This window comes from Vipera berus (assembly GCF_964194415.1).
Source record: "Vipera berus genome assembly, chromosome: 2".
Taxonomy (NCBI): Eukaryota; Metazoa; Chordata; class Lepidosauria; order Squamata; family Viperidae; genus Vipera; species Vipera berus.
In genome coordinates, this window is record NC_138203.1 from 220,157,834 (window position 1) to 220,185,826 (window position 27,993).

At 39.0% G+C, this 27,993-nt stretch overlaps 1 protein-coding gene across 1 annotated transcript in view; it reads right to left on the reverse strand.

The window, feature by feature from the left end:
- Positions 1–27,993, reverse strand: part of CACNA2D2 (calcium voltage-gated channel auxiliary subunit alpha2delta 2) — a gene marked incomplete at both ends in the record, with an annotated part of 725,967 nt that overhangs the window by 659,491 nt on the left and 38,483 nt on the right. The window contains one exon of the mRNA XM_081316808.1: positions 3,788–3,869. Coding sequence (XP_081172934.1) covers positions 3,788–3,869 — 82 coding nt within the window. The remainder of the gene's footprint in view (positions 1–3,787; positions 3,870–27,993) is intronic.

The window sequence follows — 27,993 nt, forward strand, 5'->3', positions numbered from 1 at the left end:
AAATCCCACCCCGTCCCATCAGGCCAGGCCAGCTAGTTCAAAGAGATAGGTTTTAAGGTCGCGCCGGAAGGAGCGGAGATCGGGCGCCATCCGGAGCTCAACCGGAAGATGGTTCCATAAATCCGGTGCACCCACAGAGAACGCTCTCCCCCTGGGGGCCACCAGTCGGCATTCTTTGACCGGCGGCACCCTGAGGCGGCCCTCTCTGTGGGAGCGTACTGGGCGGAGGGAAGTTGACGCCGGCTGCAGGTGCTCCCCAAGGTATTCTGGACCCATGCCATGGAGGGCTTTGTAGGTCATTACCAACACCTTGAACCTCACCCGGAAGACAACTGGTAACCAATGCAGCTCGCGGAGCAGAGGTGTAACACGGGAGTATCGGGAGACTCCCAATACAACTCTCGCGGCTGCATTCTGTACCAGTTGGAGCCTCCGAGTGGTCTTCAAGGGTAGCCCCATGTAGAGAGCGTTGCAGTAATCAAGACGAGAGGTCACGAGCGCATGAGTGACCGTGCGCAAGGCATCCCGGTCTAGATAGGGCCGCAACTGGCGCACCAGGCGAACCTGGGCGAACGTCCCCCTAGTCACAGCTACAATATGATCTTCTAAGGAGAGTTGTGAGTCTAGGAGGACTCCCAAGTTGCGAGCCCTATCTACAGGAGGTAAAGACTCACCCCCCCATAATGAGGGGTGGGATATCCTGAATATCCCGAGATGCCGGTACGCACAGCCACTCCGTCTTGTCAGGGTTGAGACGAAGCCTGTTCCTCCCCATCCAGACCCGGACCGCCTCCAGGCACCGGGACATCACGTCGAGGGCATCACTGGGGTGGTTTGGGGTCGAAATAAAAAGTTGGGTATCATCAGCATACTGATGATACCCAACTCCAAAACCACGAATGATCTCACCCAGCGGTTTCATGTAGATGTTGAACAGAAGGGGCGAGAGGACCGACCCCTGAGGGACTCCACAAGCGAGAGGCCTCGCAGTCGACCTCTGCCCTCCTGCCAACACCGACTGCGAGTGTCCCAGGAGATAGGAGGAGAACCACTGAAAAACCGTGCCTCCCACTCCCAATCCCCTGAGACGCCGCAGCAAGATACCATGGTCGATGGTATCGAAAGCCGCTGAGAGGTCTAATAGGACTAGAACAGAGGAGTATCCTCTGTCCCGAGCCCTCCAGAGATCATTCACCAGCGCGACCAATGCCGTCTCCGTGCTGTACCCGGGTCTGAAGCCCGATTGGTACGGGTCTAGATAATCCGCTTCATCCAGGACCAGAGGGAGCTGATGCGCCACCACACTCTCAACAACCTTCGCAAGAAAGCGAAGGTTGGAGACCGGACGAAAGTTATTCAAAACAGCCGGGTCCAAGGCAGGCTTCTTGAGGAGAGGTCTCACCACCGCCTCTTTCAAGGCGGCGAGAAAACTACCCTCACTCAGAGAAGCAGATATAACCGCCTGGAACCAGCCTCGTGTCCCCTCCCGGGCTGCATAAACCAGCCAGGAAGGGCACGGGTCCAATAAACATGTGGTGGAGCTCAGCCTCCCCATGATCCTGTCCACTTCCTCCGGAGTCACAGGATCGAACTCCTCCCAGGTGACATTGACAAGACCGCTCGTGTCCTGATCGTCCGATACTGCCCAGTCGGAGTCCAAACCGGTCCGAATCCGAGCGATTTTGTCCGACAGATGTTGACTAAATTCCTCGGCCCGCCCCTGCAAGGGTTCCCCACTAACCTCCTGATTAAGGAGGGAGCGGGTCACCCTAAACAGGGCGGCCGGGCGATTATCTGCGGACGCGATGAGGGCAGCGAAGTAGTTAGATCTCGCTACCCTCATCGCTGCGAGATAAGACCTAATGTGGGTTCTTAGTCGCAATCGGTCGGATTCAGATCGGGTGGACCTCCAAACGCTCTCTAGGCCCCGTCTCCGACGCTTCATCTCCCGGAGCTCCGCAGAAAACCATGGAGCCCATTGGGATCTGCGCCGGGTCAGGGGCCGCAAGGGTACAACTCGGTCAAGTGCCTCCGTGGCCGTCCTTTCCCAGGCTTCCACTAAGGCATCTGCCGAGCTGTGAGCTGAGGAGGCAGGTGGGGACCCCAGCGCTGCCTGAAACCTCTCAGGGTCCATTAAGCGTCTGGGGCGGAACCATCTAGTTGGCTCAACAACCCCACGGTGGGGAGTGGCAAAACGGAAGACCAGCCGCAGGAGATGATGATCGGTCCATGACAGGGGCATAACAATTGGGGAGCCCCCACCAAGATCATCTAACCACCGACCAGATAAGAAAACCAAGTCAAGGGTGTGACCTCCCTCATGAGTCGGTCCAAGAATTACCTGCGTCAGGTCCATGGCCGTCATGGAAGCCATGAACTCCCGAGCTACCTCAGATGCTCCTCCCAGGGATGGTAGATTGAAGTCTCCCAAAACCATAAGTTTGGGAAACTCAATCACCAGCCCTGAGAGGATATCGAGAAGCTCAGGCAGGGCTGCTGCTACGCGACTAGGCGAAAGGTACACGAGCAGCAAGCCCAACTGCGCCCTGGGACCAAACCTCAATAAGAGAGATTCACACCCGACTATCTGAGGAACGGTGGCCTCCTGCGGACATAAGGTCTCCCTCATAACCACAGCCACTCCCCCACCCCTACCCTGAGTCCGAGGCCGGTGTAGCACCCGGAAGCCTGGTGGGCAAAGATCAACCAGGGGGATACCACCCTCTGGGCCCAACCAGGTTTCCGTGATGCAGGCCAGGTCCGCTTGCTCACCCTCGACTAAATCCCGGACGAGGGGAGCCTTATTAGCCATGGACCTGGCATTCAAGTACACCAGTCGGAGCTCAGGTGGCTGCACATCCCCGCTCCCAGAACCTTGGGTCGAAGGCAGAGGGTCGGAGCGCCTCACCGCTTGTAGGTAGCGGAGAGGCCCTCCCGGAGGTCGGTACGGCCCTCTGATCTTACACCTGCTGCCATTCCCTATCGTCGTGGGAATTGACATTCCCACGACCCGCTCCAGAGCTCCAGAGATGACCGACCCCGGCTCCCCCTCAACGCGATCTATCCTAGGCCTGGTCTGAACAGCAGTTGGCGGATTACCCCCCCTCTCCAACCAACCACAGCCCTCCCCCCTCCCTAACCCTACAAAAAATCTGGCTAAAAAAGTAATCAGGGGCCTCTTATTAAATTTATTTATTTTATTTATTTATTTATTTTAATTTCCATTTATATCCCGCCCTTCTCCGAAGACTCAGGGCGGCTTACAAACTTAGCAGTAGCCTTCATTCTATGTATATGCCTGCTTATTAGGGCTTTCACACACACCCCCAAGCGGCATTATTACAAAGTCAGCTTAATTGCCCCCAACAATCTGGGTCCTCATTTTACCTACCTGGGAAGGATGGAAGGCTGAGTCAACCTTGAGCCTGGTGGGACTCGAACCTGCACTAATTGCAGGCAGCTGGTGTTACTTAAGGAGGCATCAGCCCACTGCTCCACCAAGGCTCTTATTTATATCTTTATAAATTTATATCTTAGGCCCCTGTTACTGCCCGGCCATCTCTCAGGGACCCAACAGTCGGACCCGTCATCAAGAGGCAAATTAAAAGGTAAGGCGGGTCGCTCCCAGTAGGATATCAAATCAAAATTTACTATAAAACTATTATTCCGATAATCAAAAGTTTCAAACATTGGTACTAATGAATACTCAGTAGTCTTCTGATGGCATAGTTTTATCCACATGCTGACATAAAGTAAACATAATGCAAGAAAAGAAAGCAAATTTTACCTGTCTGAGCTGCTTAACATCACCAAATATCTTCATCACTCCATCAATCTCACGCTCTAGCCTTTGAGCCCAATTCTGCATTCTGCGAAAGAAAGTTTGGAAGGTAGAGTCAGTGAAAAGAATGTGGTAAAATTTAGCATTCACAGCTTAGCTAATATCCTTTGTTTTTATGTTCAAAAGATCCAACATGTCTGCCTCCCATGCAATACAACTGCAAGTTTATCAGCTGGTGAAGGTCCAGTACTAGATACATCTTAAATATACAGAAAGAAAGACAACTAAAAATAAAAATCAATAAAATACTTATGTTTGAATTATTATTTTTGCTAAGAAAATATTGTAGAACTGGGACTTCAATTCATTTCAATAAAGATATACCTGTTATAAAATAATGCTGATACTATTCATTCTAATTTAAAAAATAGCTGCCTACGTCATTTCTTTTTTTGAAAATGGGGGGGGGATGGAGAGAATGGAGGGTTTTTATTATTTTATTTTATTATTTTGTCACCCATCTCACTGTGAGGTATCTCTTACAACAAGACTGGAGGACTTGTTCAATCTTTTAAATGTTAAGAGGTAAAACACATAAAGGATAGATGCATGCTATGGATGCATGGTTAAAATAGTATATTTGTTTTCCACAGAACTGCAGTATTAAAGTTTACCTCTAGCAGCTGATTAATCCTCTATCATACTACCAGCGAAGGCTCTGAAAGTTAAAAAAAAAAGTATTTTCTTTCCTTTTCAATCCTAAATGTTCCTATCTAAATTTAAAGAGGCTGAAGACATGAACAAGAACATGCCATCTAATGGACAAGAATGTATAGCAATCCTTTGCACATATTTGTACATAATTAGGCTTTTATTTATGCAAATTAAGCAGTGTCTTCAGCCTCTTAATAAACGTGCACTTGTGAAGGTTGCAACAAGAAGTTCTACTCCAAAGCAGGATATTCTGGTCCCTCAACTTCCCATTCCATCTCTTCCTGCTTTTGCAATTCTAGTAACCAGGCTTGCTTGCTTTTGGCAAAATGGGAGTTCCATTAGGCCTCTTTTTACTTAAAAAAAATCCACATCCCTACAAAACTTAAGAGCTCCCTTGAGCTTGGAGTACTTCCTCAACTTAACAACCATGTTTTGATGCCACTTCTGTTGGCACTTAGAAATGGAGTTTATGGTTAGATGGAACAATATTCATTGAGACCAGGAGGGAGCCTGGAGTTCATTAGAATGCAAGAAGCCAAAGGACTGGCTTGGTAAAAAAAATAAGTTTGAAACTTTTGAACAAACTGTAATATGCCCTCAGGAAATTATCATGTTCAGCATTCCAATTTCAATTTCTTAAACCTCTCTATATTCAACCTTTTCTCCTCTTTTTCAAGCATGGCTTGATGCCAGCAGCTTTCTTAAGTCTACTTTAAACAGAGAGATCCAGAGCAAAAAAAGCTGAAAAGTCAATCATAGCTGCCACCTAACACTAAGCAAGAGAACGGCAAAGCAGGTTTTTCATTAAGCTATGAAAAGAATGGAAGGGAAACGCAGTTCGTAGAAGAAAGGAAAGCAACTGCATTTTGTCAAAGGCAATCAATTGTCTGAAATACCTTCAGTCTTAATGTGTAACACCCATTCTTTATAGAACGTGCTACATCTAACAGCTAGAGCATCTCAGCCACTTAAAGGAGGCATCTGACAGTCATGATCTACCTCTCTCCAAACAGGGTTATGCTATGCCCTTGTTGGATTTGGGGTTATATTTGAGACTCTTTCTAATGCAGGCAAAGTCTCTGGGTGTCCTGCAGTCACAATGTGCCATGTGACCAATCTGCCCTCTCAGTAACAACTACTAGCAGTATGAGGAACATATTGCCTCTCTGCCTTCACTTTTCCTTCTGTTCGCACACCCAAGGTCAGCAAGAAAAAGACAGAGGCAGCTTGAGTATTGGGGCCAAGCTGACTGGCTGCTACAACAAGTAGCAAGGAAGTCAAAAACACTCTCTGTTTCCATGCCATGCATATGAGGGACTGGAGGGATTCAGCCGGCTTGCACCACTTCGGCAGAACCGCTAGCTAATTTTTTGTTGCCCAGGCCCAGAATGGACTTCTGGAAGCGGCATCCGCACAGAGAACCGGTTGTTCACATATTTGAATCCCAACACTGATGTGAGGGTTTGTATAGCAGCAGTCTAGAGAGAAGCTGATAGCAGAAGTGCTGCTCCCCCTGTCTCTGGTGATCATTTGATTGGTTGGGGAAAAGTTAAGCAGCAATTGGGGCTGCAGGATATTGAAATTAACAGCCCCTCACAAAGCCCTGAAAATGTCTTTGCAGAGAATAGCCAAATCCACTCAGGTCAACCAAGATCTCTCAGGAAGAAACTTAGTTGGGGAAGCGTAAACCCAGCATTCATTCCATCACAAATCACAAAATTCTTCCTGGTGAAAGAGCAGAGCTTCAACTCCCCATGTATAGACTGGAAAACTGTATTTCATTTGTGCTTATTGCAGGTTGCTTTTATCCTCACTTATTTAAATACAACTTCTCAGCTTCTTTTCATTAACTCAAGCTTAAACTAGCCATTTCTCTGAAGTAACAATACTAAGAAGTACAATGGAAGAGAATGTATTGCCCTAGACAACAGTGTTCCCTAGACCTGGGCTTTTCAACCTTTTCACCCATTGTACCACTTTTAGGATATGGCAATATCCGAGTACCACCAGTTACCTAGCAAGGACCCCCCACCAAAAAAAGGAAAAAAGTGATAAAGTACAGGTAGTCCTCAACTTACAACAGTTCACTTAGTGACTGTTCAAAGTTACAACAGCACTGAAAAAATGACTTATGATCATTTTTACACTTATGACCGTTTCTCGCTCGCTATTCCTCCAAAAATAGGCCACTCGCTCTGTCTCTCTTCACTGCTTCAGTAAGAAAAGCATCTTCTCTTCTCAATCTGCCCCTTTTATACCTTCTCGTCTCTCCACCTTCCTCGTCCTTTTCTCTTCCAGGTGTACCAGAAGCTCCAATTAGCATGTCGCCACATGGCAGATACTGGGGATTCTGCCAAGCTCTGCAGCTCCAGCTGATCTCCTCCAGGTATGTGCAGCTCCACTTTAACTGGTTCCCTCCCCCACTACAATTAGCTAGGACTCGCGTACCACCAGCCAGGTGCTAAAGTACCACTGGTGGTACGCGTTCCACAGATTGAAAAGCCCTGCCCTAGAAACTTCTTTTGGTGCCTACTAGCTTTTTACCCCAGCTGACTATTTTTTAAAATCAATGTGAAGCTGACATTCTTCAACAGCACCCAGCATGCTTGTTCCCCTAGAACAGGGCTTTTCAATCTTTTCACCCATTGTACCAGTTTTAGGATATGGCAACATCCGAGTACCACCAGTCGCCTAGCAAGGTGTCAAAAACTTGATGACCAAAAAAAAATAATAGAAAGAAGTGATGAAGTACAGGCAGTCCTCGACTTACAACAGTTCGCTTAGTCACTGTTCAAAGTTACAATGGCCCTGAAAAAGTGCCCCCCCAAGCCACAGCCGAGCAAGACACCTGCCTGCCCGCCCGGCAGCACTCTTCCTCCTGTCCAAGGTTTTCATTGTTGTGAGCATTTCTGTTGAGGAATGGCATCGGGGGTGGGATGGGGGGTTGGTTTTTTATTTTTTTCCCCTCTATTAGGTGGTTGCAGCAGGTTTTGGTCACTTCACATGACCCTGGGACACTGTGACCATCATAAATATGAATCAGTTGCCAAGCATCTGAATGTACATCACAAGACCCTGGAGATGCTGCAACATTCCAGCTGATCAGCGCTTCTGGACTCAGCAGAAGCGCCAGGATCAGCGCTGAGCTCCAGCTGGAGCCTGGCGCTGATCCTGGCGCATCTACTGAGCCCTTACAGCCCTGCAGCTCCAGCCATCTCTTGCTCAGGCTTGTGTGGTTCAGCTCATTCCCCTCCGCTGCTACCACTTTTCTAGGATGATCACGTACCACCTGCCAGGTGCCAATGTACCACAGGTGGTACCCGTACCACTGGTTGAAAAGTCCTGCCCTAGCAAAGTCATATCAGCATTTTGAGCCAGATGACATGCTGAAGACTAGTGGCTCATTTGTCTATCTAAACCGATGACCCTATCCATCAAAATAGAAAAATACAAATGTAAACTATACTGTGATAGAGAAATTGTAGAGCAATAGCAGATAGTAATTGCATCAACTTGCCTTCTCTTAAATAGGTTTATACAATGTAAAGCACCCATTATAGGAAGCATCTTGTAAACCAGAAAATCTTTTGCCATAATAGCCATTTTCTGAGTGCATCCAATGCATGCTGAAAAATTTCAAATGTGCCCTTAGCTCTAAAATGTTTGTTATACTTGACATTTGTTGAGCTATTTTTCAGGCTACCTTTTCATGAAGGCATTTTCATATGTTTCAATTTTATGTTTACATTTCACCAAAATGTATACTAATCACTTTTGGTATGTCTGAGAGCCACATATGTTGAATGACAAGCAGGAATAGCATAATTTTATTGTTTTTTTCTAAAGTAACTCCTTAAACAAAATGGGTATTTCCATAATTCAGAAACATACATTCATAAAATCTATAAACCATTCTCAAAAGAAAGAAAAATTAAAGGATTCTTTGTAATAATATAAGATCTAAAAATACATTTTTTAAAAAAAGCAAGGGATAATAAAAAAAATAATAAATAAATAAATTTAAGATTTGATCCACTTTCTCTCATTATCTAAAAATGTACCCAACTCAACTACAGTTCAACACTGAGTTAGCATATACCAGTTGCTCAAGTAACATACATTCATGGAAAGGAACAGTGGTCTGTTAACATTTTTGTGCTTTCCTATAACGTTTTAAAATACATAATATCTGCTTTGGCTGCCATTTGTAAAATCATGTAGAAATACATACAATGTGCTACGCTAGTCCTTATGCCTGCTTTACATACAAACACACCTCAAGTGTGCATTAAAATGTAAAATTTTTGGCTGTTAGGTAAAGAATAAGATAGAAATGAGTATGAGTAAAAAAGGAACAATCCATAGTTTCCCTAAGATGTGGACAAAAAAAAAAGACTTCACACTTCCAGGGAAGAAATGATGGACTGAAGACAGCTCCATGAAAAGTGGAGCCAATGACTGTACAGAATGAAGAAGTGGGACCAGATCCGTTCTTTCATAATGCCCCTAACAAGGAAAGAACCTCAGATCACCCACAAGTGCTCCAGACAGCTGCTCCTTATAAGAAGACCACAAGATAGCAGTCTCTGGTGGGTTTAAAGCCAGGAGATGACAAAATAACCATCTTGCTCAAACTGCATTTAGGGCATTTGAAAGGACATTGTGTTCGCAGACTTCTTTTCTAATCACTTTCAGAAATTGCTTCTTAACTGCTTTTCAGCTATCAGGGAACTTTGGATCACCAAATTTTTACAGCATTTTCCTTCAATCCACAGTGAAAGAAGTTTCTAACGTAAGTTTTAGAACTTAAAAAAATATTTTCGAATAAAGCAGAAAAGGTGATTAAAACTGATTTTAGAAAGTTACAAGCAGACTAGGGGTCCAACCTAATTTGAAACAAGAGTTAGGAATTAATTATAAAGAGTCCTTCCCATGGAAACCTGCTTTTATTTCGAATTCTAAAAAAAATAAGATTTTAAAAGTTGGGCACTAGAGGGAACAAGATGAGCTAACTTTACTTTATTGTAGGGCAACATTAACAGAAACTTGCAAGTTTGAAAGTACAAGTCCTGCCATCTCTTTTTACCATCTGATAAATTAGGGTGCATTCTTTCTAAATTTCTTTCTTTGTCCAATATTCAGCTGTAGTCTCTTTCCCCCTTTTATCTGTTTGTTTCCTAGGAAGCATCTCTTCCTCTGATTTCCCAAAGTCACTCCCATATACTATTTTCAGAACTAGAAGGTACTAAAAATTATAAATGAGAAGAACACTCAAACTCAACTCACAATTATGGAATGAAGCAAAGTATTTTAATACTAGACATAGCAAAGAATATTTTGGAACAATGGACTCCAAAGTTAATTTTAAGAGTGTCTGGTTCTGTGTTTCAAAGGTATTAAGGAAGAAAACAAGTTTTAACTGACCACATTGAAACTGATTTGAAAGTGGATGTTAAAATGACATGGGGGAAAATGTTACACTGGACATACAAAAGAAACTGGCTAATGTCTTAATAATTAAAATAATATACAAAAACAAATCAAGAGATGATCTAGATCAGGGCTTTTCAACCAGTGATACGGGTACCACCTGTGGTACATTGGCACCTGGCAGGTGGTACGAGGCCATCCTAGAAAAGTGGCAGCGGGGGAGGGGAATGAGCTGAACCGGTGGCAACACCGCACAAGCCTGAGCGAGAGATGGCTGGAGCTGCATGGCTGTAAGGGCTCAGCAGAAGCCCCAGGAACAGCACTTCTTCAGGGCAGTCAGGGCTCAGTGGAAGTGCCAGGATCTGAGCCAGCCTCCAGCTGGAACTCAGTGCTGATCCTGGCGCTTCTGCTGAGCCCAGAAGAAGTGCCGATCAGCTGGAATGTTGCAGCATCTCCAGGGTCTTGTGATTTACATTCAGATGCTTGGCAACTGATTCATATTTATGACGGTCACAGTGTCCCAGGGTCATGTGAAGTGGCCAAAACCTGCTGCAACCACCCAGCAGACAGGGGGGATAAAAACCAACCCCCCCACCCCTGCTGCCAATCCTCAACAGAAATGCTCACAACTATGAAAACCTCGGACAGGAGGAAGAGTGTCACCAGGTAGGCAGGCAGGGGTCTTGCTCGGCTATGGCTTGGGGGGCACTTTTTTCAGTGCCATTGTAACTTCAAACAGTCACTAACCAAACTGTTATAAGTCGAGGACTACCTGTACTTCATCACTTTTTTCCTTTTTTTGTTTTGTTTTGGTCATCAAGTTTTTGACACCTTGCTAGGCAACTGGTGGTGCTTTGGATGTTGCCATATCCTAAAAGTGGTACAATGGGTGAAAAGGTTGAAAAGCCCTGATCTAGATAACTTTCTTATATTGGATTAAAAAAGAGGTTTTTTTAAAGTGTTGAATAATTTTATGAGAAGGAACAAAGAAAAAATGAAAAGAAATCAAATTATAGGATATTATTTGAAGGCACTAAAAGTTAAGATTGTTAGAAGTAAAAAGATTAAATGTAAAGTTGGTTTATTTGATCAAGTCTAAAATAGATATGTTGTTATATCTGGTAATGTTTAATGGACTTTTGCTGACTTCGGGACAGAAATGCTAAGGCTTTATGGATTTATTTATAGAAAAAAGCTGAGGTATGGGAAGAAGAGATCATTTATTGTATTCTAAGAGAAAATGATTGGTTACTAAAATTCTTTATATTTGTTGTGATGAAGGTGGAAATAACTTCTTTATATATTGTTTCCTTTTTACTATATTCTTATGTTTATCTTTCTTTTCTACTTTTTCTTTTCTGTACCTTTTATTTTTTATTTCTATTCTTATTAAAATTTGTAATATGTAATATTTAATGAAATTACCATTAAAAAGGCGAAAAGGTCTTACTTACTCCATAACAGATTTTAGAATGCCTGTATCAGGATGAAACAGTTGTTAAGTTTCCACTGAAATCTATCTGCCAAGAAAACTTATGTGCAGACTAACATCTTTCTATCACTTTCCCTTTAAAAACAGATTGTCAGGCCTGATCAGCTCACCGGTTTCGTCTAGTCTAGTACTCACTTCTCCTTGAAAATCACTTCCAGTACAAAGCATTTCATTGTCTTTTTATTATATGGAAAAAAGAGACAAAAAAGCCTTATTTAAAGACTAAAATTATTACTTTTAATCATAAAGGCCATTAAAACTCTTCAAGATGATTTAAGCATATTATTTTGGAAAACAGTCAATAACTTAGGGAAGAGGTACATATTAATTTCCATATTAAAATATGACAAGCAGCAGGTGGGTCTTTAAAATCCACCCAAATGATAGCTCCAAGGAAAAGAAGACTAGAAAGTGTGCTATAAATGCTAATCAAAATGCCATTTGATTGAGAAAAAGGAGAAAATAAACATTTTTTCATTGTTAATGTTTTTTTTAAAAAAAACCTGTTTGGGATTCATTAATTACTGCACCAGGGGGTATTCTATGCTATCATTGAATTAAATAAACATTATTTTTATACTGCTTTTCTCATACTCACTATTGTGTGAACATTAAAAAGCAGCAGGATTATATTGTAACAAAACAATATTCACCATACATTAAAATATATTAAATATTTTAAAGCATGCTGCTTTCATTGAAATGCCATAACCTTATGCTGCAAGTTTCATCCCTTTTGGATGTGCATGCAACATCACAGCATATATACAAAAAGTTTGCATTGCAATGACCATCTGTCTGCAAGCAATATAAATCCTTCCACTCCCCACCATCTATCTAGTCAGAGCTGAAGAAGCTTCTTGGATGAGAAGTGAAACATCTTCAAAAGAAACACAAGAAAATCCAGTTGCCTTCTGAAAAAAAGCATCTTTGGGTTTGCATTGCAACAGCACAGGACCTGGGTGACAATGGCATGACACTGCTTTTCTCATTCTCGTTCCCCTTGCCCCTCCTTTTCTGAAATCAGAAAGAGTGGAAACAATTAGAACACCAAAATCTTCCAGTTTAGGACAATTTGATGGTCAGTGTTTACAAATCCAAGCACTTCCTAGCTGAATGATGCCTTCCCGAAAACTGAACTAGTATTTTATTTACAGTATTTATTTTTCACATTTCTGAACTGCCCATCTCCCTTAAAGAGGAAATATTAAACACATACTAGTGAGGCAAACTTTCAAGCTAGAAGGTCCATTTATCCATCCTCTTTAGAATAGCAAAAGAGAATGAAAAAGATATTAGCCAACACCAGAGTCATACCATACCTTTCTTTGCAACTATTGTACTGTAATTACCTGTCCTGCTGCTCCAAATCACTTTTATTTTCTCCAGGCCATATGAGTTAGAAGATTGTCAATACCATGACCAAGCATTTGATGTGACCACTTTCTTTATCAGTGTCAACTATGCTAGGATTTATTACTGTTTCTGTCTTTTTTCTGTTCATATCTGATTTCTCAATGCACTATAATTTATTGTACTTTACATTTTATGGAAAGTGAATAAAACAAACAAATAAATAAATAAAAAGAGTACAATTGCAGAAGAAACAGATACAGAATTATGTACGTGAATTTTCATTTTGAAATAACTCAGTATGTAAATAGTAAATTATAAGGTATGATTTTGATTGCTTTTGGGGGTACTCTGGCACACTACTATAGGTCTGAAGGTACAATCATTTCTTGAAATTCCTTTGCAAAACCTTATGTATAAATAATATACTGCTCAAAAAAATAAAGGGAACACAAGATAAGACATCCTACTATTAAATACAGTACATTGTGTTGTTTAAGTGTTCCCTTTATTTTTTTGAGCAGTATACATAAAGAAATAGCCAGGCAAGATCAGGATAAGCCATCCACAGAGACAGAGTTTTTAGTTTTCATCTTATTATATTCTATGTTCATAGCTTTGGGCTGCTGAAGATACAAAAGATAAATGGAATAAAACACAGAATTACAATAGGAACTGAGAATCATTCTAAAAGGTTTATTTCTTTCTGCTTTACTTAAACCACTACAAATTTAAACAGAGCTATCCTATGGAATTAGTGGCAACCAAGCTCAAATTAATATATGTACCTACTTTTAATTTATGTTAAATGAGAGATGGAGAATTGTAGCCTGGAAGTTGTTATTTTTGGTAATTTATTTTTTTTCAGTGCTTCATACATTAAAAACAACAAAATAAATTCTAAGTTATAATGAATTTACTCTTTATATATTTAACACCCATGATGATCCCTGCTGATGGCCATGTCACCAGATGAAAATTTCCAAAGTCACCAAAATGTTTGCAAGTTCCATGCCTGATTCTTTTCCTATTTCTCTATCCCAAATTTAATTTCCTTTTACAGAATTTATTAAGAAAAGAATAGTTCATGGTTCTTTCAAGGAACTTTTGAGCACTCTGATAAATTCCAGAAAATTTAATCTACTGTAAATCTTGTTGAAATCTTGACTTGCTAAAATTTTAAGCACAATTTCTATAAGTGGTATAACATTAAGCCTTAAAAGAAGGATACGCATGCTTCTAGTACCACCTAGCTAAACTTGCTAATCTCAAAAAAGTTAATTAGAGTTGGGCCTAATTCATTCTTGGATGGGACAACAACAGTGCATACCAGAGTTACCGTATGTAACTATCCTGAGTTTTAAAAAAATTCCAAAATAAGTAAATGGTAAATCAATTTTGTTCAATTGCCAAGAAAACGATATCTGCCTAGACAGAAGTCAAGCTCCTCAAGAAGTCTTTAATGTTATTAAATACACATTTAATGTTATTAAATAGTGTATTTCCATTATTCCTTTCCTTATTGTTGTCTATAAAATAAATGACAATTCCCTTTATCACAATTCATCACAGAAACTAATATTCAGTATACACGTCTTATCTATTTAAATATATTCTTTCTTACCATCTTACATCAACTAATTAATAATACAGTATAACATTATTATTTTCTATTAATTTCCAAATGTCTTAAATTTAGTAACCAAAATTTTCTCTTATTTCAACATTAAAGAAAAAATGGAGGTACATTATAGGAAGTCATGGGACATCTGCCAATAATAAATGTTGTTGTCTGGACTTATACAATAATCTGTGAATAAGGGAGGATAATCTTATAGTAAAAAGTGGAAATACACTCAATTAATTGCATATTAAATCTACAGAAAAATGGGATAAACTAGTTATGATTAAGTTAATTTTCAGTTTAAAGAATATTCCAGATTCTTTTTTAATTTTTTTTAATTAATTTTCTAATTTTACATATAAATATTTAAAAAGCAATGTGGCGGCTGAGTTAATTGATAATTCAATAACATACAAATATCTTTAGTACAAGTCACAAACTACTACATTAAGTATTTCCTCTCTTTTCCCCTTAGTATTTACTGTCTCATGTTTAAAGTAATACAATTCTTATTATATCAATTAAATAAAAATAACTTTCACATTTATCAATAATTTTTAAGTTTATACATATCCTGGTTATTTTAACATTCAATCTTTATAGACAATCAATGTCCTAATTAGTTTTCCCCAATTTTTAGTTTCACATTGATATTTAAGTTTAACATTTAATATTTATAATTTCCAAGTTTTAAATGACAATTCCCTTTATCACAATTCATCACAGAAGCTAATATTCAGTATACACATCTTATCTATTTAAATATATTCTATTTCTCACCATCTTACATCAGCTAATTAATAATACAGTATAACATTCTTTTTTTCTATTAATTTCCAAATGTCTTAAATTTAGTAGCCAAAATTTTCTCTTATTTCAACATTAAATACTTCCTCTTTTTCTCTTGATGTCTACTATCTCATATTTAAGCTATTAATTTTTATTATAACCAGCTAAGTAAAAACATATTACATTCATCTATAGATTTTTAGTTTATATATATCCTTTATAAGCAAATCAATATTTGAATTTAACCTTATTTATACTTCCAAGTTTTAAATGACCAAAGTTTTCTTCACCTCAGCTCATAACAAAATCTAGTATTCAAAGTACTCATCTTATCTATTTGAATATGTTCTATTTTAATTCTCACTAAGTCAAAACCCCAATTTTCTTTAGCCTTATTCTAGCTTAGGGACGCGGTGGCTGAGTGGGTTAGGACACTGAGCTTGTCGATCAGAAGGTCGGCAGTTTGGTGGATCAAATCCCGAGTGCCGCGTAGCAGAGTGAGCGCCTGTTACTCGTCCCAGCTTCTGCCCACCTAGCAGTTCGAAAGCACGTAAAAATGCAAGTAGAAAAATAGGGACCACTATGGTGGGAAGGTAACAGCGTTCCGTGCTAGTCATGCCGGCCACATGACCATGGAGACGTCCTCGGACAAGCGCTGGCTCTTCGGCTTTGAAACGGAGATGAGCACCGGCCCCTAGAGTCGGAAACGACTAGCACGCATGTGCGGGGGAACCTTTACCTTTACCTTATTCTAGCTTGCTTTCTTTGCCAACTTGCCTTCCAAGTCCGTGCTTTTAAGTCATCCAATAGATCTCCCTGTGTTATTATATATATTGTTTGACATAAAAAAGGCCATCTGGTCGCCATTTTTTGGAAGGACTAACAAATTGTCTATTTTTCCATCTCGATATAGTTGTCCTGAAATGTTTATCTTCCCTTCAGTCTGTTCTTCTTCTTAACCTCCAGGTTTCTTCTGGTTTATATAAAAAGTCTTTTCCTTTTTCCATGTTGTCAGTCTCTTTTCTGGGTTTTCCATTAACTGTATTTGTTGATCAACTGAATCTTCTATCGTAGTATTTAATTGTTCCACTTCTTGTATTATATTCTATGTAGTTGATTCTTTAGTTGTAAACAAAGTCTGAGTTCGTATATCTGGGCTGACATCTTGTTCTTTTCTGTAGCTTCTTATTTCATCAGTAGCTGTAAGAATAGTTTCATAAATTGCTTTCAACATAAAGAGAATTTGTTCCTGATCTTCATCCATGTTCTCTTAGTAGAGTGTTAAGTTAAAAGCTTTACAATCAGAGAATGAAAATAATGTCACTGAATATAGAACACAGCTGGGCTTCCCTCAGCTGATATCTGTCAAGGTTGCAAAAGTATTATCTATAGTCTGGGCATTGAGCCAAGTGTCTTTTAGACAATAACAAATTGTAATATCAGGTTTAGCCACAAAATGTCGCCTATACCATTTAGGGTTTGTTTGTTTTTTAAGTCCAAAATTTTATAAAGCTCCAGTTAGAATCAGGTTATTCTTACAACATTTTAAACTCCCCTGGATAGTCAGTCACTGCTGTTTTTAGAGGGTGGGACAGAATCTCCCTTCCCTCTCTTACAGGGGGAAAATACTTTGGGCAGCTTATACAGGTGGAAAAAATAAGTAGGATTGAAGAGAGGTAGATCTCACCCAGTCTCATCCGCGCGCTGCGTTGTAGGTGCCTGATGGTAAATTTGACTTTGGCTGTCAGCAGCCTAGTGACGGGCCATATTTCTATGGCCAGTCTTCTGTCCGCCAGTTTGGAGGGCTGCCCTGATCAAGTGGAAGGGCTACCGCCCTCCTGCGATCAAGTGGGGATCCCCTCCTTGCTGGTCAGCCCTACAGGGCAACTTTCAACCCTTTCCATGGTCACCCAGTGATGCTGAATCGGACGTGGAAGACACAGCTCACCTTACAAATGGCCACGGCGGCCATGGCAATGAACAGAAGTCAGAATATTCCAGATTCTCATTTGTATCTTGAAGTAATGTCCATTTTTTCCAGTTTCTTTCTTTCTTTCTTTTTGGCATGATTGATTTTATTGACTCTTAATGGCCACATAAAAATGTTTTTTCCCCCAGTAGGATCTGTCCCCAACCTGATCTTTCAGGATTTCCAATGGTGCATCCATCACCCCTATAACTGAATCCATCCACCTTCTTTTGTCTTCCTCCACTCTTCCCTTCCAACTTTTCTAGAATTACAGTCTTCTCCACAGAGCTAAGTATTCACATAATGTGCTTGAAGTAGGATAATTTGAGCCAAGACATTTGTGCTTCAAGTGAGAACTCTGGTTGATTTTTTTAATGATCCATTTGTTTGTTTCCCAAACTATCCATGGTATTCATAAGAGTCTTTTCCAACACTAACATTCAAAAACAACAATATTCTTTCTACTCTATTTCTTCAAATTCCAGTTATCATTTCTATAGTGTTACCTTTGCTTGAATTATTCTGATCTTTATAAGTATAGATACTTTGTGGCATCTGAATATCTTTTCTAAGGCCTTCAGGACTACTCTACCAACCGCTAGTCTGTCATATATTTTTTGATTGCTGGTTAATTTATTGTTGTTGGTTATCTTAAAAGACAGAAGATATTTACCAGTTCAATATCTACCTAGTCAATTCTGGTATGAAGAAAGCTGACATGCTAATCATTATTATGAGCAAACTATTAGGACTAATATTAATAGCAAAACAACTATTTTATTTTCTTCTTTTATTCTTCTGACTATATCTAAATTCAGAATTATATCCACTCGTCTTATATTTGGAGTTGTTTCTGCATGTGACTCTCAGCAGCTCCAGGCAGCATGCTCAAAGATAAGAAATGAACTGTATTTTTTTTGACCAGCTCTCTCTTATATTAGTTGTGACTGGAGTGAAAATTGTGATCTTGGGCCAAATTATGAACAAATTGTACCTGTTATTCTTAATGTTGCACACAGTCACAGGATGGGCAATGGAGTGTAAATATGCATTGTAGCAACCAAGTGAAGATGTCCAGAGTCCCATCTACTGAATTATATGGATCAATTTTAATACGTACATTTTAAGATTATGGATAAAGTGCACAAAGGAGCAAGATCAACCATGTAGGTGGAAGGTTATTTAAATGGGTCCAATTGGAACTAGTGCCTCCTTATTCAATAGGTTGCTACCTGTTTTAAAGAAATAGTTGTACATTTCTTTTTTGCATAAATTCTTTCTGTTGCTCAATCATTCTTTCATACGGGAAGTTTTTTAGAGTTATGGTGACAATTCAGAGACTTTTGGAGAAAGTAGATTTTATCATCTATTTCAATTAGCCTTTAAACCAAAGTTTTTATAATGAAGTAGTCTTATTCATGCTGATAGAGAGCACTAGCAATAGTACTTAGACTTATATACCGCTTCATAGTGATTTACAGCAGTCTGTGGGTGGCATGTCAGCATATTGTCCCCAACAATCTGGGTCCCCATTTTAACAACCTCAGAAGGATGGAAGGCTGAGTCAATCTTGAGTCTCATCAGGATCGAACTCCAGGCATTGGGCAAAGTTTTCCTGCAATACTGCATTCTAACCACTGCACTATCATGGTGGGATCTGTTGTTAATCTATCAACCACCTCCACTGTGATGCTCCCCCATTGGAGCCCAAACTAACTGGCAAGTCTTTAGGCTCTTACAGTACGTCAGGAGGGTTGTAGTCGACCTCATTCCAGGGCACTCAATATTCAGAGTTCAGGTGCAATGGCAAAGAAGGCCCTTCTCCTGGATCCCGTTGGCCCAAATAATCAGGCTGGTGAGGCCCACAGCATGCCTCCTGTGTCAGCATGAGTAGGGTGGGCCAATCCGAGTGGGATGAGATGGACCTTCAAATAGCTTGTAGCCTGGACCCCTGCTAAGAAGAACTTTAAAAGTGATTATCAATACCTTGGTTGCAGAAATTTCTGTGTATAACTTTGATTACTTCTTGATCCAGTTTCATCACTATTGTACATTCACAAATGGCTTCTTAGCCTTAGAATTCCCTCCAGATAAATATTATTTGGCCACAATAGTTCAACAGCTGAGAGCCTCGCTGTAGTAACATCTCAAATATTTGACATGCACCAAAAGTTTAACAGCAACTTAAAATCTTGTTAGGACAAGCTTATCTGATCTGTTTTACTTGTTTTCTTTGTTGGATGATATTTCATAATGTTTTGATTTTTCTATAATTTTAATCATACCCTACCTGATCTTTAAAACAAAACAATGGCTTAAAAATATTCCAGTAAAGAATGAAAACATAAAACTTGTACTAAAATATCCTTTAACCTCAATTACTTACCTCTTCATTATCGGGGCCTACATATGACAAGATTGGAGTTGGGTGAAGAATTAATCAAATATTACAGCAAAATGCAACTGAAAAATTGTCACTCTGTGAAGTTATCTGTTTCCAAGATAAGAATTGGGCTTTGATTAGCACTGACTTTGTTGGGTGACTCCATGATCTTAAACAACTTTTTTACTTTCTATGCATGCTGTAAATATACTGTATGATCCATTTGTATTCATGTATAAAACATAAATCTTTGAAAGACAGAGAATTTACTGAGCAGCTTGCAATAAATAGCTTGCAAAGCAGTAGCGTTACGGCAGACATGTCAAGCACAAGGCCCGGGGGCCGGATCCGGCCCACGAAGTGGTTTCATGCGGCCTGCGAAGCCATCCTGGAAACAGTGAGGGAACAGCCCCCACTGCCTTGGCCCTGGCCCAGAGACCCTCCTCCTGCCAGAGACCCTCAGATCTGTCCCACTCCTGCCCAGGCCCCCATAGGCACCCTTGATGCCAAAGATGTAGAGCTGGCCACGCCCACCCAGTAGGCCATACGCACTCTAGCCATGCCCACCCAGTAGGCCACACCCACCCTGGCCACACCCACCCGGCCCCCTGAGGGCAACCGCAATGCTGATGCGGCCCTCAATGAAATTGAGTTTGACACCCCTGCGTTACGGGCTATGAGCCTCTACTGGCATTGTTGTTGTTGGAGAAACTGTTGGGGAAACAGTTTCATGGCTTGCTCACCAAATTTGGACAAATACTCTTTCATATTCTGCAATAAAGCCACTTCAGCCATGTTCAACCTCATTTACATTTGTTTATCACAAATATGCTAAACATTCTGACAGATACAATTTTAGGAAAGCAAAGGAGGAAATTCATGGAAAACATATTTAAATTTTTAAAACTAGTGATTTTGCTCATATTTGTATGCAGCTAATCAAGGACCAGAAATATCATGCTAAACTGACGTTTTACCTGACTTTTTGCATGATTCAAAAAAATAAGTACTATATACATAATTTACAACACAGACAAGCTTGTCAATATAAGAAAGATCACATCTGGACCTCATCAAAGTCCAATTCTAGTTCAGTTTTCTGTATCCCACAGTATCTTACAGAAGTCTTTGGGGATCCAGAACAGTCCAGAAACATCTACAAATTCAGTGGTTTTGTCAGAAGGATGAAATGAGCATTGCAATGTCACAACCCAAGTTCCACCCCCATGTACATGCATGATATAGCATGATACACATAGCAAGATACACATACAAAAGAGATGTAACTTGATGTAGTTTTATTACCTCCCTTCCCATCTCAACTAAACGTTTTCCAGTTAACTCTAATTATATTAGATTGCATATGTAATCTATTTTAAAGCTGCCTATATTGATAGAAATTGCTATATTCTGTGATAAAAATTCTATAATCTAACGGTGCATTGCATAGATAAATACCTTCTTTTTATATCTTGAATGTGTTATTAAAGGTTTTTGGCATTAAATGCTAGCAATTCAGTTCCATTTCACTGCAACTAACACCTGGCCTTTTACAGAGCTACATCTTATTCCAAAATGTTCCCCAAGGCCTAACAAATCTAAACTCCTCTCAATCCTGCCGTGAAATTCATACACTGAGACTCCTGTACCAGAAACCGCACAAACTCACAAATATGGCTCCTTTATTTGATTTGAGCAATTCATTAGACTCAAAGGGTTCTGAATATGCCGATTATTAGTATATAATTCATATGTGATCCAGGAACTGAGAGAGATCTCTCCAAACTGGATTAATCTAGTGAGAGGCATACTAAATCTACCTATAGAGAGAAAGGACAAATAATATGCCTGTCGGAATAAATATCTCAGCTAACTGCAAGCATATTCCAGAAATAGGCATCCTTTCAGCACTAGAATAACTAGTCAAAACTTTGCTGATTTCCTGGCTGTGACAAATGAAGCAAAACATTATACCTGTAATTTAGAGATACATTTATAATACTTTATATTTCATATTTTGTATTTTAATCTGTTTTTTATCAAAATGTGATGTGAATGTGCTATATAATAAATACTAGTTAAACTGAACCTCATCTTAAAACTTACTAAAATTCATCACACAAAAATGTATATTTTCTAGAGTTTTTAAACTTGTCTACCCAATATTTCCATCAAATCTAATAAAATCATCTCTCCAAATCTGCTGTGTTATGATCCTATCTTTTTTTTATGAAAGGGCATAACTGCCTTTGATTCCAACCCATTTTTGTCAAAATTTTCTCCAATCATCAACTGGCTTATATTCATAGTGTCTTCCAAGATGAGACTGATACATAGCCTCCCTTAAGGTCTTTAACTTTTTCTTCAAATGATCCAAAAGAAAGACCAATCCAGAAAGTGCTGCTACAGACAAAGAAACTCTATGCCCTAGAAAACCTACTATTCTATAAGAGAGAGCCCTACTATGGTAGCTGACTTTGAGCTCCATATTCCCCACTTGAATGCTCTTTCGTTGATTTGGAGATATTTTCTTGGCTGTTTTATTTAATCTATGATCTAAAGGCGTAAGAACACTTTGTCACAATGAAGTCTCCAAACACTCCACATTAGACAGCAAGAAAAAGAATGCAAATGACCAGCTGTCTGCAAGGAATATAAAACCTTCCATTCCCCACTATCCAGTCAGAACTGAAGAAGATTCTTGGATGAGAAACAAAATGTCTTCAAAGATTTAAAAAAAAAGTCCAGTTGCCTCGTGAAAAAGCACCTTTGGGACATCCATGACCTGGATGACTGAGAATCTCCATAGACAGACTGCAATTAAAGTATTTCTTCCCACACATGGGTCTTGTATAGTCTACAATTTCACTATAATTTTCAGATCTAGCACTGTGTCATACAATATTTACTGCAAATTATCCAGATTTCAGGCAACAATATGGCATAATTTGCATACTGAAGTAAATTCAGCATTCATATTCTCAGCAACCACACCTCTAATGTCACCTCTAAGCATTCCTTATACAGTGATCTATAAACAACCAAGGGAGAATCAGATATCCTTGTTTTATGTACTCAGTATTGAAGCATTTGCTAATTGCTAAGTTTATTCTTAAGTATGATTTATATCATATACCGCTTTTACTAAATTTAGCAACCAACTTTTAACTCCAAATTTTTGGCAAAAATAATTCATAACTGAAGCCTTTTCCTTTTATCATACACATTCACTAAATCTTTTAATTTTTTTCCTCTCAGGATCCCTTCACACTTTTAAAAATAATGATGCCAATATAGCTTTTGTTTGTATGGTTTTTATATATCAATATTTACCATATTCAAATTAAAATTGATGCATTTACTGTATTACCACTGCCACTTGGGATGATTGTTAGATGGGATTTTAATAATTGTATTATTTTTCAACATGGGTTGGCAAATAGTTTCAAAGTTCCTGAGATGGTCTTGGGGAATCCCCAGAGATCTTAGGATCATATTTTAACAGATGCTGCCCTAAATCAACAAATATATAGTAATCTTTCTCATATTTCTCAGTGACTTGCTAGAGAGTGAAAGTCTAGTCTGTACTGGAATAAAGCATAATTCCATAATTTTACTCATTATCATAGGATCCAATCTGGGTCGGTCATCAGGAGCAAAGGTTTTGTTTTCCAAGCTTTCAGGCTCATGCTGGAGCCCATCTTCAGGGAACTTCTCTCTAGCATATTGTGTGCTGTTCTGTGGGTGGTATTTATAGTGCTGTTGTAAGTGCTTTTTAGATGTTGACTGGAGTGTGTTGATGTCTGGCTTTTAAGTCATTAGCTGTTGTTTTACTTGTGCTGCCCAATACTCGTTTCTAAGTACTTGATAGGCTACTTGACTGTTGACAAACAAGGGGCCTGTTTCCCAGACTTCAATCACTTCCCTACCTGTTTTTGTGCCTGCTCATCCAACAATCTTAGTAGCTGCAAAATTGAATGTGTGTCCTTGCTCATTTCACAAAACTGAAAATTAACTACTTTCATACTGAAACCATGTATCTGCTACATGTTTATCTCTTTGCATTTCAAAAGACTGAAAACTCAAAAGCCTAATATTACCTTCTCTATTGACAAATCATAGAATAGCATTTGCTACCATATTTAAATCTTTGTTTATTAATCTTCCTTAATTTCATCTTGAACAGACTTACTAAATTATTATCATATATTTAGAGGCAATGCATATAAACATGTCAGGCTGATTATTTACCTAGATTTTCAATTTTTAGGATTAGATTCTTTGGGCTCTAATTTAATAGGTTTTTTAAAAAATTATTACTAAATCAACATAATAGGATTATCTTTGTTAAGACAGTGAGTCCTTTATAATCACGATTACAAAAATTGTAATTTAAAGAGAAACGGCAATTGATATAACTGCCACACAATAATAACAACTACAAATTCTATTAAGCACTTAGTAAGGCATTTTATGGTTCTCATGTCACACAAGCTTATAAGTAATGAAGGCTTTTCAGCTTTCCTGCCTAGAAGATCTAAACGTTAATTATGATTAAATTCTGTTTAATTGACAGGACTAGAAAAACCATTCTTTCAATTGGGAATAGAAAGTCTTCATATCCTATCACTCAAAGGATAGGCTAGTTCTTTAAACTCCATTAACACTCTGGTGATAGACTATATTAAACAGCATTTTTAAAAAACCCTTCATGTTCTATTTATGTATTTATTTATATTTATTACACTTAACAATCTATCTCCCCCCCCTCTTTCCTTCCTTTCCCTCCTTCCTTCTTTCCCTCCCTCCTTCCTTCTTTCCACAATAATTTCACATGCCTGTTTTTCCACAATGAGGAAGATAGCTAGAGACTAGAACTTTTAATCTAGTCTTCAACCTTACCTTTTTAGCAAAAAGTTGTAGGAATGTAGCTCCAAAGGGACCTGGAAGAAACACATTATCCAGATCCTTCCCAGTTGGACACACCCCAGATTTAAAAAGACATTGATAAACTAAAGCAAGTCTAGAGAATGGCTACCAAGATAGTGAAAGACCTGAAAGCCAAGACCCATTTAATAACAATTAAAAGATCTAGCTAGGTTTAGATGGCAGAAGAGAAAACTGAAAAGGGACATGGAAGCTATCTTCAAATTATCTGAAGGGGGATCACATTGTAGAGGGCTCAAACTTACTCTCACTTGTTCTGAGGGAAAGACTACAACAAACAGGATGAAACTTAAGAATCAAGATAAAGACTACATACTGTATTAGGAAGAACTTGATAGTAAAAGTTGTCAATCAGTGGGATAACTTACCACGTGCAGTAGCTTCTTCCCTTTCATGGGAAGTTTTCAATAAAGGTTGGATAATCATCTATCAAGGATGATGTAGTGAATCCTGCAGGGTATAAAGGGTTGAACATAACCTTTTATCTCATTTCTAACTATGATTCTATGATTCTGGATGACTTCTGTTGGGCTGGGAATGGGAGTGGTGCATATGTTCTAGCCCTCCCCAAGATTACTGTAGATATATATAATCTACATCATTCGGGATCAGTTTAAGGGTTGAGAGAGGGGAGAACAATGTTATGAAGGTTCTGCTCCCTCCTCCAAGGTCAGTTCCAATTAGTTTGGGGGGCCTCTGTTTGGGGAGGTCTTAAGGCTCAAGTTTCTCTTTGCTACATAGCTGCTATGTAAGATTATTCATGATACTCAGTTATGTACCTTTATCCAAGGATCTCTAAGTAATGCCACTAAGGTTCTTTCCCACCTCCCTGAAAGGTCTAACTATTTGGATGTAAAATAAATAATAATAATAAATAAACGCACTTCAGTATTGAAAGATTGTAGGGTTTAAGGAGGTCCTGAATGGACACTTTCAACCATTAATTCTGGATAATGGTCGACTGAGCTGGTATACAGGTTGGGGGTCCTCCTGAATTCAAGGCTCCTGCTTCAGAAGCAACTGACATTTGTGACCAGGAATAGCTTTGCACAAACCTACCTTGGGAATCAGATGTGCCCAGACGTTTCAAATACAAAGCAAATATTTTGATTAACCCATCCAAAGTGTGTGCCAAAAAAGAAATAATGCATTTTTTCCTCTTTATTATCCATATTTCTTCCTCATTTTTACCTATTTCATGCAAATTCCAACCTCCTCCCATCTGCCTCTTCTACACATTTGTATGACCACTACAACACTGTTCTGTGTGTATCAGATCCAAAGTTGAATTATTTTTTCCCAGCAGGGCACCAAGGGGAATTTACCTTATTTCCTTATAGGTACAGTAAAATGGATTTAAGAGAGGATTTTGTAGTGAAGGCTTTAGGTTAAGGTCAATCATGATGCAACATGTATTGTACTTGCAAGCTTATTTAACAACTGAAGAGGATTCGTGCACTCTTGATTACTATCATTCCCTGAACCTAAGCAAATGAAGGATAAATCAGGTTGGTAGCACTGGGGGTGGGTGTTTGTCCACAATCAAATCAAACAGTAGGAATGTATTACACATAATAGCCTCCCACTATTGCACTATAAACAAACCCATGTATGGAATTACAGTACATTGTTGACAAGGAATTAACATGATACAACTTTATAATGTATTACTTTGTCCCAATGTTGCCAACACTATTCAGGTAAGGAAGTAAAACATAGCAGTGATGTGACAATACTACTTAAAATAGTTTTTTCTAGCCTAATGGCCTCCAGAGAGTTGAACTTCAACCCCCAGAATTCCCAACCAAGGCAGAGTAATTCACTGTTGACATCACAGCTCAGACCTAGATGAAAATAATCCTTTACGTTTTAAAAGGCATGCATAAGCAGATTTATTTAATTATACAATACAATTGCATTTTATTTCGCGAAGCAAAAAATATCCTCTTTTCTCAGCATATTTATGTAGCAACTTTAAAGATGATATTTGGTTCTGGTTTAGTAACAAAATTGCCATTGTTCCATTTTTCTTTTGTTAATATCTCCAAACATATACATATACACCATAATCAAATGTATTCTATGACATAAGTAGTATATAGAAACACTCAGAGTAGCTTGTGATGTTATGCCACGCTACATGTTAATGCAATTAATATTTAGTTTATTTCTAAAACTCCAAGGAGTAATGAGATAATATGTATTTACAAAGGATTATCAGCATTCTATGGAAACTTGAATAGTAAGTCAGAAGAGAAATTTTCCCAATAGTTTAGGAAATTAGTGCAGTGTATACAGACCACAAACAAGGCAGTCCATCCATTAATAAACAGAAAGAACAAATTATTGTTGGGCTAGTGTTCTTTTCTATTCAGCTGCAGTCTGACTGACACTCTGCATGCCTCCATTGGGTGCCAATGACAAATGTTCATTTGAAATCTTTCTTCTGCTTTTTACTGCCTTTCGTACAGCTGTCAAGGGAATAGCTGAATTGAAAAAATGTCATCTCCTCCAAACTCTAAAATGAAACTGAGTTGTATCAGAAAGCCTATATAATGGCATCTTAGCCAAAAGCTTGAATTATTAAGGAATATTCTAGTGTAATAGTAGGCACACCAGCCTGTTTTTCTTTTTTGTAGATTAGATGTAGCTCTCTTGAGAGGTACAGGAGGAACAAAGGGGTCGTTTACAGACTATGAGAAAACTGAACAGTGCAGCAGAACAATCCCATTTGCACGGAGACAAAGCATTGGAAACCCTTGTTTCAGGCAAGATAGGACCACACTAATAGAACTGACAAGGACGAAGAATCATGACAAAGCTTGGCAGAATATTCTACTTTCATGATAGTTCTGCTGATTACCAATTCCGCACATTATAACAATATTAGTAATGATAGAAACTGAAAATTAAATTGTGAACCAACAACTAGTCATTAAAGAATGCCTCAGTTAGGTCCCTTCCCATTAGACGTTCTATAGTGTTTAATACACTATATTATTTTCAGTGGATTTAATTCTAGCAGTATAATTAGAGCAAATAGATACATTTTTAATTTAGTTTCTCTAGTCAACTACACATACACAAACAAATAGCATTTAGATAAGAAGAATAGCAAGGACTCAGCAAATTCTTTTCAATGGTCTGATTTACCCCCTAATGCTAATCTGTGGTTTGTTTACCATTTGTGTGCTTTACCATTACAGTTTAATGCTATCTGTGAATCAGGTCTCTATGACTTGTTTAAAGAGCCATGTTAAAATAATCTTGGTTTAGTGTATCAAATGTATTGCACTCAGCCACGGATTTAAGTACCATTAACAAGAAGGTGTTAATATAATGTAACTAAAGGACACAAAAGATTCAGTTACTGAACTGCTATTACTATTAGTTAGTTTGTGTATATCATAAGTGATAGATACATGAAAATAATCAACTGGAATATGTGTCCCTATAATTAAAGTCCATTATCTTTTGCCTGGCCTTCTGAGATAACAGTGGCCAAGGTTTT